General features: G+C 48.7%; 1 protein-coding gene across 1 annotated transcript in view; it reads left to right on the top strand.

The window, feature by feature from the left end:
• Nucleotides 1-13,743, top strand: part of COL22A1 (collagen type XXII alpha 1 chain) — a 326,761-nt gene that overhangs the window by 30,017 nt on the left and 283,001 nt on the right. The window contains exon 3 of the mRNA XM_009213647.4: nt 2,918-3,484. Within this exon, the coding sequence (XP_009211911.2) occupies nt 2,918-3,484 (567 nt within the window). The remainder of the gene's footprint in view (nt 1-2,917; nt 3,485-13,743) is intronic.

Raw genomic sequence — 13,743 nt, 5'->3', positions numbered from 1 at the left:
ACGTCCTGTTTTACATGCAGGGAACGTGAGATTTCTGCGCCCATCTAGCCAACGCCAAATGCATAGCCAATGCACAGGATTATCATATTTAAAAGCAAAAAGATCCTAGGGTGGTCTCCTCTGTGCCCTCATTTCAGAGTGGAAAATGGTGGGCCCAAGGAAAGCACTCACCTGCCAGCAGTGGCATAGCCCCTGCCTTAGCAGAGTCAAGGCCAGAAGCCAGGGCACCCGCCCCAGTTCAGATCTCTTCTCTCCACATCGCACTGCAGCCTCACCGGCACACAATCCCGCCTGTTCCCTGGCCTCTGGGAGAAAATATGCCCTGAGCTCAAAAGGGCCCCTTGGGGAGGCCTCCTGAACAAATGAAACTTCTGTAGCCTTCAAACAAATTTGCTCTAGGATTAAAGCCTGCAGGCCGGGTTCTGCCTGGCCCTCAGCAGCAATTATCCTGAACAGCCTGGGACATTATTGTCCCAAGCACAAAAGAATGACCTTTTGTGTCAAGGAGAAAAACTCCCCAGGAATCATCTCCAAGTCTGCACATCTGGTCAAACACACTCCAGAGTTCTAATCCTGTTAGGGATCAGTCCTGCTAAGGCTGGGATATAACTCAGTGCCTGACATGCAGATTGTCACTTGGATTTTTAAAACTAGAGGTAAAGGTAGGTGTGGAACATTCAAGGGTGGCATTGGCTCAGACCACATAGGGAAGCATTTGTGGGAGTATGTGTGTAAATACGTATAGCTTTATCGTTTTTCTGTTTTTTGAACTGTATTGCTTGCAAATATAAAAGCAAAAAATACAAAAAATAAAATTCACTCATAGCTCTGCTTGCCAGAGGTAAGCAAGTATTTCCTTCTCAGGTTCTGTCATGCATACATGCATATACAATCGTGTGTGCACACACACATGCATAGGTTTTCTTTCCAGAAATTCTATGTTATACATATAATTTTATAAACAACTTTTCACACCCAGTGCTATATTGGAAAAGTGTATCCATGCTGGTAAATAGGGATTCTTCTGCAGCCGTCACTGTCATGGCTGCCTAGCAATGAATACGTCATAATTTTTCTTTAAGTAATTTCTTTAATTCCACATAAGTGATTGTGTAATTATCTACAGCATTTTTTTTTTTTTTTTTGGCCATGCTGCTGTGAATTTCTTTATACATCTTTTTTTTTTTCCATTTATCTGATTGTTTTCTGGGGATAGATCACTAACTTTGGAATTGGTGGATAAAAAGATACCCTCCTTTATGAGGCTTCAAAGCCCCTGAGAAAGGGTGTGACAAATCCACGGTCACTTGCTGAGCAGGCAGGTGCATTCTCCTCCAACTCTCATGCGCCCAGGCCACTACCAGACCATTTTACCTTTTCCAATCTGGTATTTCAACAAAGTGGTTTTTTGTTTTGTTTTGTTCAGTTTTGTTTTCATAGCCAAATGTTTGTGCCTGGTGTTCCCAGAGGCCTGGTCAGCTGCTTCTGTTGGGATGGCCAAACCCCACCTTCTGGAAGAGTCAGACTAGGGCTTCTTTTTTTATTTTTTTTGAGACAGGGTCTCACTCTGTCACTCAGGCTGGAGGGCAGTGATATGATATTGGCTCACTGCAACCTCTACCTCCCGGCTCAAAGGATTCTTGTGCCTCAGTCTCCTGAGTAGCTGGGATTACAGTCATTAGCCACCATGTCTGGCTAATTTCTGTATTTTTAGTAGAGATGGGGTTTTGCCATGTTAGCCAGGCTGGTCTCAAACTCCTGGCCTCAAGTGATCTGCCCACCTTGACCTCCCAAATTGCTAGAATTATAGGCGTGAGCCACTGCGCCCAGCCTTAAGACCAGGGCTTCTTGATAGTTTCTTGTATATTTGTGCAGCGTTCTAGAGATTGGAAAACACTTCCCCTTGTATTATCTGATTTTAAAGGGCTGAGTCGTTAAATATCTAACGGGAGAGTGCTGGCTAAATCAATTATGTTCATCCCTGCAGAGGACTCTGTGCAGCCATGGAAACCGGCATGATCAAACTAGAAATGGATTTCTACCTTATAACTAAATGCAGGGAGAACAGCATAAGTGTCAGTGTGTCTGGTACAGTCCCATTCCTATTAATAATTATATGGAAATAAAAAATAATCAAGTATATATACCATGCTTTAATAGTGGTTATCTCTGTGTAAATGGGAATACGGCATTTAAAACATCTAAACATCTTTTTTTTTTTTTTTTTTTTTGAGACAGAGTCTTGCTCTGTCGCCCAGGCTGGAGTGCAATGGCGCAATCTCGGCTCACTGCAAGCTCCGCCTCCTGGGTTCACGCCATTCTCCTGCCTCAGCCTCCCTAGTAGCTGGGACTACAGGCACCCGCCCCCACGCCTGGCTGATTTTTTGTATTTTTTAGTAGAAACGGGGTTTCACTGTGTTAGCCAGGATGGTCTTGATCTCCTGACCTTTTGATCCGCCCGCCTCGGCCTCCCAAAGTGCTGGGATTACAGGCGTGAGCCACCGCGCCCGGCCATCTAAACATCTTTTGATTACATTTTCTGACTTCTCAGAAATGGGCATGCATTATTTGTGGTAGGTTGAAAAATAATGAAAAAATTGAGTTACCTTTTAAACAAAATAAAAGTGAAGAGATTGAGGCATAGTGCTGTGTGGTGGCTGTTAATCATTTTAATGTGATGCTACCTATTGTCAGTTGAGCCTCACAGTAGTCTTGGGGAAAACTCATCATTATTGCCAACTGAAAGTTTGGAAACTGAGGCTCAGGCCCTTCTGGCAGCCCAGGGCCCCTGGGTCATGAGAAACAGGGCAGGCAGGCATTTGAGCAGGTGTGTGTGACCCCAGTGACCTTTATGCCCCAGGACAGTGTCCTTTCCATGCCCATTTGCCCTATGCCACCCCTTCTCTCACCCCTGCAGGTTGCAAAAGTGTCCACTATGATCTGGTCTTCCTCCTGGACACCTCCTCCAGCGTGGGCAAGGAGGACTTTGAGAAGGTCCGGCAGTGGGTGGCCAACCTGGTGGATACCTTCGAGGTGGGCCCCGACCGCACCCGTGTGGGGGTCGTGCGCTACAGTGACCGGCCCACCACAGCCTTCGAGTTGGGCCTCTTCGGCTCGCGGGAGGAGGTCAAGGCAGCCGCCCGGCGCCTCTCCTACCATGGGGGCAACACTAACACGGGTGACGCGCTGCGCTACATCACGGCCCTCAGCTTCTCCCCGCGCGCCGGAGGCCGCCCCGGGGACCGCGCCTACAAGCAAGTGGCCATCCTGCTCACCGATGGCCGCAGCCAGGACCTGGTGCTGGACGCCGCGGCGGCCGCCCACCGCGCTGGCATCCGCATCTTCGCTGTGGGCGTGGGCGAGGCACTCAAGGAGGAGCTGGAGGAGATCGCTTCAGAGCCCAAGTCCGCCCACGTCTTCCACGTGTCCGACTTCAACGCCATCGACAAGATCCGGGGCAAGCTGCGGCGCCGTCTGTGTGAAAGTGAGTGCGCCCGGGCCCCACGCGGCCCCTGCCAAGAGTGACGCCACCTGCTGAGCCCACGGGAGGGGTCCTTGGGCAGATAGGGACCCTGCGGCCGGCTCCAGGAAGGCAGGGGAAGTAGCAGGTGCAGAGGCGGAGGGAACCCACATTCTTGGGTTTGGCCACACGGGGAACTTAGTAGCACGTGCACCCCCTGGACATCCCTGTTGTCAGGTAGATGCGATGTCTTCTTCCATCCAGAGACAGAGGTCGCCAGGGGAGGCAAGAAGGGGTTTGAAATAAAAGAGGGCTAGGTTCTAACCACCCTGCCACCTGGGAGATACCTGGTGTCTCATCTTTACCTCTGATATGGGAACATCCTCTACTTACTGCCGGGAGCTGTGAAAGCTAGAAACTGTGCATGCAAAGTCTGGCCTGAAGCACTGGGCATATAGCAGGGTCTCCCAAGGGGCTGTGATGAGGGATCATGCAAGAAAATGGGCACATACAGGCTCCATCAGCTGTTCCCAGCAGCCCAGAGTCAGTCATTTAGACACTGTCAGGAGCTGCTTATCCCACAGGCCAAGTGCTGTTGACCCGGTGCCCTCTGAGATAACCCAAGGCCTCTAGCTTATTTGTCTGGAATCTGTTGATTGTGGCTGGCGGTAGGGGGAGGGGAGGCAGAGAGCTGATGGTCCCCAGGGCTCTGACCTGGAAGCCTGACCTCCGGGATTTAGTGGGGGTCATTCTGAGGACAGCCCCCTCCCCAGGACAGGAAGGGTGAAGTGGGTTTCTCATGTTCCATACTGTCTCCAGCTTCTGCCTCTGCCTATTGCATCGGGGTGACATTTGTCCTTCTTGGGTCACAGTGGGTGCTGAGTAACCTTCTTCTCCAGGCCTAGCAGGAGCTGTGCTTTGAAGCTGGTCAGGTGGAGTGTGGAGCCTCAGCCTCTGTCTTTCTGATTACTGCAGGGGACTGAACAACCCCTGACTGGGAAGCCGTGGGTTATACGTTGGCCAGGGGCAGGGAAAGCCTTGGGGGGCTGGGGCAGCATGGAAGGTGCTGGCGGTGTGAGCAGCTGGGTGTGACTCAGCAGGGGAGGCAGCGGCCTGATCCTGAGGCTGTGCCTGGCTTGCAGCCCAGTGAGAACACAGCTAAACCATTTCTGAAACTGGGGTGGCTCTAGGCTGCTGTACCACAGTATGACCCTTTTCTCTGTGTTGGCTCTTTTAATCTCCACTTATTTCTTCAACAGATACTTATCAGATACTTATCTACTTACAGAAAAAGATAAGACACAGCACCCATTCTCAGGGTGCTCATAGTCTAGAAAGCAGGAAAGACACATAAAAGGGAATATGGTACTGTGCAGGTAAACTTGACTAAAGGCACAGGCAGCCAGGTCCATGTGTGACTATGGTATGTGTGAGGATACAGAGAATGAGGGAGGGCTCCCTGGACGAAGTGGTGCTTAGGTTATTTAGAGCAGGAGCATGAACTGCATGGGATTGAGAAGGATGAGATGGAGTGGGATTAAGGGATGCCATGACATGGTCAGTGAACCATGATGGGCCCATGCAGCTGGGGAAAAGGAGGGGATTAGGGCTGCTGGGTGTTGCCAGATTGTCAGGGTCCCCATAAAGGGGGGCCTTGTGTGCTAAGGTGAGGACATGCTGGAGGGTTTATGCAGGGGTGCGACATGGTCAGATCTCTGTGGGGAATGGAATGCGACTGAACAGCAGGACAAAGGGAGGCCTTTCACAAGACTGCTGGAGAAATTCAGAGAACTGTGGTTCAGGAGAGATCCAGCATTGATGACTTGGCCCATGTTACAGAGGTGGAAATCGATGCCCAGAAGGCTAAGTGAAGGTAATCTACCCTAGAGTATGCAAGGCATTGGCTGTGGACTTTCCATAAGTGACTTCACTGACCCGTATCACAACCTCATAGGATAAGGATTCTGTCTTTTGTATAGATAAGAGCACACAGGATGCTGAGATCATGGAAGGCACAGCTTCAAGGCATGTTGGGCCCTCAGTTGTAGGCCCGAGAGGGGATGGGTCAGGTGGGGAAAGAGGAGTGACAGGAGACAGCCCAGGCAGGGCTGGAGCTATGGGATTGATCCAGGTGCGTACTGGATGAATCAGAAATCTGTGCAGGTAAGATCTAGGCACAGGGTCACAGCCCCAGCTAAGAAGTAGAAATTCAATGTGGTAGCTCAGGAACAATGAATTCTACCTGTCATTCCAGAATCCAGAACCCCTTGATGCAGAGTGCTGGGAAACCAGGTTACTTCCAGATCCTTCCCACTGTTTTTTGTTTGTTTGTTTGTTTTTGCCGTCCTGACAGTTTTGGTTCAGAGTGGTTCTGGATCTCAGCAGAGACAACTCTAGACTTTGAAGCTCCTTCATGCCCAGGGATGGCTCTGAGAATGGCAGAGACAACCCCAGAGAGGTCAAGTCCCTGGGATGTACCGCACAGTTAATAGACACCAGGGGTGGGAGCAGAACCCAGGCCTTCAGACTCCAGGCCTCTCCCCCGTGCCTCCAGAACATGGGCTTCACCATCATTGACCTTGGTAAAGCAAATTTGTTAATATTGGGACTTTCAATTGAAATACCAGAGGTCAGGCAGCTTCAAGCGATAAAACCTCGATCCATTCATTCCACTCTCCGTTTCCGGGTTCCTCTGTCTTGGTGTTAACTCTGTTCTTGGCTTGACTTATGTATCAGAATTATACTGGTAAATGGGTTTCAGTGAAGAGACTCTGATGAAGGGTTTATTTAGAGGAGGGTGAGATCAACAAGGGATACTGAGGTACGCACGAACTAGTGATGGGAGAAGCCAGCTGAGAAGGGATGGAGTGTGTCACTAGAGTCCATGAGGGCTGAGATTGGGTGGCCCTGTAGGACCCTTAGTCATGAAGGCGTACAGTTCTCTTGTCAGACCACAACACACAGGCAGAGAGGGAGCAAGAAAGAAGCCCCTGCCCCTTATCTGCTCTTGCATGGCTGCTCCTTCCACTAGCCTGGCAAGCAAGGCCAAGTGATGCAGTCACAGTGGCTGGCCTCCTGGGCTATGGGCAGGGCAGAGGGAGAGAATGGACATGGGAGGGCAACCTGGGGACACCATGGCAAGACACCTCTCAGTGAACCTCAGAGCCATGTCTGCCTGCAAACCCGGGAGGAGAAGAGACTATTACCCAGCAGGCCTGGCGCTCAGTCTCATTGGACTAGGGTAGGTCATGTAACTGTCCCTACACCAATCACTAGTCTGGGAGTGGAAATAGGTTGAATATTTTGGGCCTGTCACAAGCCCTTGTTTAACATTTGGGAGTGAAGTTAGTTCCTAGCCCAGCTCCCTCAAGGAAAGGGATTTGATACATGAAGGAAAACCAGTGAGCTGTTACCAAGAGAAAGGGAAACCTACGCAGGCCAGCCCAGAACACACGTCCGCCCTGATCTCGTCAGGAAAAGCTCATGGATTCTGTGAAGACAGGGCTTCTCTCCAAAATCCTAAAATAGATGTAAGATTTAAGTGAATGCTCAGTCATCTAAAGGGAATCAGTTTTTGTAAATACAGCTGTGAGATGAAGAGGGCCTGGTCTATTCTGGCTACAAACGAAATGAAATCCCCTTACAATTGCTTCAATTAGAAACAAAGCAAAACAAAATAAAAGAGCTAATAGTAACATATTGGAAAGCAGCTAGTGCGATTGAATCAGGGAGCATGGCAGAATTTGAACACCAGAAATCTCTTGGTACACAGAGGATGCCTGTGGGGGACTTAACAGCCTGAGGAGGAACTAGTCTCAATAGGGGCCACTTATTGATGAGCTGGAAAATGGTAGACTAAAAATATCAGGATTTTTTTTTGATGTAGTAATCATTCAGTTAGATCCAACTCATTCATTCATTCAATAATCATGCATTAAAACAGCCATTTGATTCAATCTCATTTATCCATTCCTTCATTAACAGTCATGCATTGTAGTAAACATTCACTTCATTCATTCATTCATTCATTCATTCATTCATTCAAGCACATTGAGTGATTCCTCTGTGCTGGACACAGGCCAGGTGTCCATGATGCAGTAGTGAATCTGGCATCCTCTTTGTCCTTGAAAGGGAAACTCTTGTCTACTTGGGGCAGCAGGAAAATGGCAGACAATTACACAACAGAGTGTGTAATTTTATATATGCATTAGTTTACTTGCCTAGTGTATCTTCACACACAAGCATATAAGCTTCACAAGGGCAAAGGCTGTTCCTTGTGGTACCTCAGTGCTTAGAGCAGAGACTAGTATGTAGGATGAGCTCCTAAATATTGTTTAAAGGAAATCAAGGGCAGTGGCCTGACAGTTAATTCTGTGCTTGCTGTTGTGATGTGCACATTAGAAGTTCATGGGCAATGATCTATTTCACTCCCCACCCCACCCCCGCCAAAGAAAAGAATAAGAACATGAAGCAAATCTGAAATTATAGCCAACAATAGTGGAAATATTGAATGTGTTCACACTTTGGTGAACAGAGACAAATGGTTAGATTTTGAAGGCTGGTGCAGATTTAGAAAAGGCAGGCTGGCTGTTTTATGGTTGATGGCGCAGAGGCACACAGGGGCTGAGTGGCCTGTCCAGGATTGCAGGGGACAGGTGTGGAAGTCTTTCTTTGGTCAGAACCTACTGCCTAACAGTGAGTGCTTTCAACCATCCTTCTGGAATCTTACTGCATATCTAATAATCAAACTACACAGTGTCTAGAACAGATGTGGCTCAGACCTGGTGGCCAGTGGCTGTTTGTTGAATGAATGACTGAAACGAACTTGAAAAAAAATCATTATTCCCATTTTACAAATGAAAACAAGTATCAGCAGACTGAGGAGTGGAATAACAACAGTAACAACAGTAACACGTGGCCAGTGTTATTACAGGCACATTTCAGGCATCATCTCTGGCCTCCCTAGTGGCCTGACCTCCCCGGTGGCCTTCCCTAAGGTCTGCCATGATGCTGGTGGCCATGGAAGTGCCTCTGTGTCATGGCATCAACTCCTGCTTCTCCATCGCCTGACAGAGGCTCCCGGGGGATGCAATCTCAGCCTCAGCTTCCTGCAGTGTGTGGGGTGGAGGCCGAGGACAAGGCCAGCCCCAGAGCATCGGCTATAATTAAGAGTTTTCTCCACCCCAGGCTTTGTCGTGGCCACAAAACGAGCTTTATATAGCTTATCGGGTCACTGTAAGTGAGCCTGTGGAATGCCAGCTGGCGACGGCCGAGAAAGCCTCCACCTACTTCTATTTTGGGGGCATGCTATGGTGGTCCTCTCTCTCCTGTCCCCACAGCCAGGGAGTCCCTTGCTGCATCCTGTCTTTTGCGCTTGGACTTTTGGGCTGAGATGTTGGTCTGGATTAACGCAAAGAAGGAGCCTCTCCCATGCTCCCGTGGTGTTTTCTCTCTCCGGATGTGTGGTCATCCCCTCCCCTCTCCCACCCTGTTGTGAATATGTTCATAGTTAGCTCTATTCTTGTTTAATGAGAGTTTTGACTCCTGGGTGCTTACACTTGCCAATACGACTGAGGCTGGGAGTAGAGCGAGGCTTCTTTTGTGTGAGGAGATTAATTTTCCCATTTTATTGTTCACCTGTGGTTCTCCCTGGGAAAATGTCAGCATTGAAACTCCAGCTCTGCATTTTGATGAGAGTGTCATTCTGTGCGGTTGACTTAGCCCCCTGCGTCTCAGTTACCTGTAATGTGGAGTCAGTTCCTCCTTGCAGACGGGTTTGTGGCCATGATCAGGGAGATTAGTCTAGTGGGTGGGTGCTGACACTGATGGAGGGGCTCTGCTTTGCTTTCTATTGTAGTTAGCAGGCAGAGCACTTAACCTTTTAAATAAATTCATTATGAGGTTCACTTAAAAATCTATTGTGCACATTTTTTCTTTCTGTAGTTCAAAACACCTTTAGTAAATAATACAACTTATGTATATAGTTGGGAATGGACTAAATAAACATTTATAGGTAATATCTCACAACACTGGATGCTTTTACCCACTCTTTATACATATTATTGACTTATTTTTTCAATGCCTATTCATTGAGCTTCGGTTGTCTTTCAGATACTGTTCTGAAGTGTGAGAGTTACAGGGGTATGCAACATATATGATCCCACTTTTAAGGTGACACTTTCCAGAAGGGAAAGGAGAGGGGCAGTCTATCAAGTGATGGGTGAGGTCATTTCATGTGGGGATAAGTGCTTCAAAGCTGAGAAACCCAGGGAACTGGGTCTCCTGGAGGAGAGAAAAGTTGCCTTGATCTTGGAATGGTGTGAAACAACTGTGCAAGCCAAGATTGACAGGCTGAGTTCCAGGCCTGGGGAACAGGGACCGCAAAGGGACTGAGTGGGGGTGGACTCCACATGATGGAGGAGCCCAGTGGCTGGGGTGGAGGTGGGGTGGCAGCCAACAGTGCTTAGCAGGAGAGCGGGACTGTTCCCATCTGTAGGAGGCAGGACTGGAGCCTCAGCCATGTGGCTTACCTTTCCCTGTTCACACAGCTCGGAGGGGCATCCAGGGGGCAGCTCTGAGTCTTCCCTCAGCGGGAAGAGGGCCTACCTCAGAGCCCCTGCAATTATCTTTCCCTTTGAAGACACAGCCACACGTGTCCCAGGGGACGGCAGGGAGGCTGGCTGTTGGCAAGTCTGGGTGGCATGTCTGGCCTGGGAAATTCCAGGCACTGACTCCCTCTAAACAGGAGTGTTGTACAGGAATCAAAGTGGGCATGGCCCTGCTGGTGGCATCACCCCCTGTGACCGTGCCTTCCAGGCCACACTCCCACCTCTGTCCCCACATCCCTCTGCCTGGCCTGAGACTCCACGGTAAACTCAGGGTGCACCACACCCCACTCACACACACCCCCCCACACAAACACCATGCGTACTAGGCACATCACACACCCTAGATAGAAGCACATACACACACACCCCTCGCAAACCACACCCACTCACACCCACACCCACATATGCACACACCGCACACACTCTCCACACTACACATACCACACACACCATGCATGCTACATGCATACACACATACACAAACACTATGCACACCACACATACCACACACATGCCACATAGATATGAACCACACACCACATGCAAATACACGTTTTGCACGCTGCACATGAACACACTATGTATACCACAGACACTCCGTATACACATCACACACATACATGAACACATACACAAACACCATGTACACCCTGCACACCACATGCACCACATACACACTATATATAGGCACATGTGCACACACACCACACACGCCACACTCCCCACATACACACACTTCACATACACACCCATTCACCTATGCACACCACACACACTGCACACTATATATAGCACACACACCCCACAGAAACACAAACCATGCGTACCACACACACTGCACATAGGCCACACACAGCACACACACACCACATACACACTACACACCACACACCACATGTATACAGCTCACATTCTATATACACATGCTATACACCACATACACATACACAATTCACACACACCATATATACAAACAGCACCCATACAGACACCACGGATGCACCCACCCACCTACCTACATACAACGTACACAGCTCCACACACCGTTGGCCATGTACTCAACCCTCCACACACACACACAGGCACCCCATGCACATAAGACCCTCCACACAAACACAGATCACACACACGCTCCACGCACACCACATGCACACTCATCACACACACACATGCATATTGTATCCATGTGCCCACATACATAATACTCCACATATGGCCCCATGTGCCACCCTCCACATACATACCAGGCACATAACACCCCCCACACATATACACACTACTCATACACACATGCAGCACATATATCACACACACCACACACACATCTGGGAACATGTATGTGACCACAAAGTGACCCACCCAGCTGTTCCCTCTGGGTGGACCTGAAGGCTGGGAGGGATGGGCAGCAGTGTGGGTTGTGGGTTTGGAGCCGCCACGTAGAGGTCTGTGGCCTGGCACTTGGGACCATGTCAGCCTCAAGAAGTCAGTCAGTCCGGGCCCCGCCCTCCAGCTGCAGGTCACCAGGAGTTCCTCTTGGGAGGCTTATTAGGACTGAGGTCACCAAATAGAAATCGTAATTGAATGACTTAATTATGATTATGTGCTGTGAAATTTTATGTGAAAATTACTGAAAATGATGGAAAACTAAAACTCCCTCATCATTTATTCTAAATGTGTGTACTTCAAGGAAGAAGAATAGTCTTCCAACTCTGCCCAGCCAGACCTAAGCCTGGAGATGACCGCTAGAACCACTGGATTCATGTCACTGACTCCTGCCTCTGCCTAAAACTATACGACCCACGTATTAGAAGCAAGGAGCTTGTGTGACACAAGTGCTTCGCTGTCAGCGCATTTCAAACCAGGGCATGCAGTCCATCTCATTCTCAATGGCACAGGTCTCCTTTGGCTGGGGGAGCTTGCACCATCACCTCTTCAATCATTCCCAAATTGATGGTGATTTATCTTGCTTCCAGGTTATGGTTTCTTGCGACAATGCAATATGAGATTTTCTTGTACTGAGCTCCTTATGCACCTGGGGAGTTATTCCTGCAGGTAGATTCCTAGAAGAGGTTTCCACAGTCAAAATAGCTCCACCAGTGGCTGAAGCTGGTTAAGCCACAGCCTCTGGAGCCAGGTCACCCAGCTGGGTCTCCCAACTCTGTCTGCTTCCTCTCTGTTATTCTTAGGCCAGTTCCATAAGCTTTCTCTGCCTGGTCTCTTCATCTGTAAGAAAAGGATGCTGGGCTGGGCACCGTGGCTCATGCCTGTAATCCCAGCACTTTTGGAGGCTGAGGCAGGTGGATCACCTGAGGTCAGGAGTTCGATATCAGCCTGACCAATATGGTGAAACCCCATCTCTACTAAAAATACAAAAATTAGCCAGGCGTGGTGGCGGGTGCCTATAATCCCAGCTACTCAGGAAGCTGAAGCAGGAGAATTGCTTGAACCTGGAAGGCGGAGGTTACAGTGAGCCGAGATCGTGCCACTGCACTCCAGCCTGGGCGACAGAGTGAGACTCCGTCTCCAAAAAAAAAAAGAGGAGGACAATGTTGACACTCTCTACCTTGTGGTGTGTTAGGATCTATTGAGTCAATACCAGAGGAACTGCTGGTGCAGTGATGGCCCTGAGTGTGGACTCTTACTGTATACATTTACACACATGATGTATTTGTGTGTGTATTTATTATGTATATATACTTTCAGGAAGAAGATCGAGTTAAATATCTTTCACTTGGCACAGTGTTTCTCAACTTTTAAATTATTATTATCTACTCCCAAAGGAGCCTCTGTAAATACTTTTTTCCTAACTATCCCCCTTCTCTGAAACTGCAATAGCATACATGTATTATATACCCCTGTATGCTGTTGGGTAGGGTAGCACTTTGGAGGGCCTAAGGCTATTGTGATATCTAAGATTCTCTCCCACTCCTTCCCAAACTGAATTTTGCCCCCCTTGGAAGTGATGTTGCCCCCTTTGAGAACCCCTGACTTGGGATGTATGAGAAGATCACAGGATGAGAACTCAGGGAAGGCCTGAGGTTGGAATCCGTTCCTCTCTTCCTCGGAGGCTGTGATTTCATAACCTCATCTTCAGCAGGTGGACTCAGGTCTAAAAGCTTCAGTGAAATCCAGGCTTTCTTATTTATTTTGACAAATTAGTCTTTTGAACTTTAGTTTTCCACATAAAATAAAGACAATAGGCCAGGTGCGGTGGCTCACGCCTGTAATCCCAGCACTTTGGGATGCTGAGGTGGGCAGATCACGAGGTCAGGAGATCGAGACCATACTGACCAACATGGTGAAACCCCATGTGTACTAAAAATACAAATATTAGCTGGGCTTGGTTGCATGTGCCTATAATCCCAGCTACTCAGGAGGCTGAGGCAGAAGACTTGCTTGAACCAGGGAGTCAGAGGTTGCAGTGAGCCAAGATCGTGCCACTGAACTCCAGCCTGGCGACAGAGTGAGACTTTGTCTCAAAATAAATAAATAAATAAAGACAATAATAATACTACCTAGTCTCTAGAGCAGAGGGAACACACACATAAAATGCTCCCACTGCAGCCTGGCACATCAGTGCAAATCACAGGTTAACTCTTGTTATCACATGTCATTGCTAAGACTCGTGGTCTAATGTCAGTGGGGCTAGAGTGGAATCCCAGGTCTGCCATCTGC

This window comes from Papio anubis, chromosome 8, assembly GCF_008728515.1.
Source record: "Papio anubis isolate 15944 chromosome 8, Panubis1.0, whole genome shotgun sequence".
NCBI classification, from domain to species: Eukaryota; Metazoa; Chordata; class Mammalia; order Primates; family Cercopithecidae; genus Papio; species Papio anubis.
This window is presented reverse-complemented; position numbering and strand designations above follow the sequence as displayed.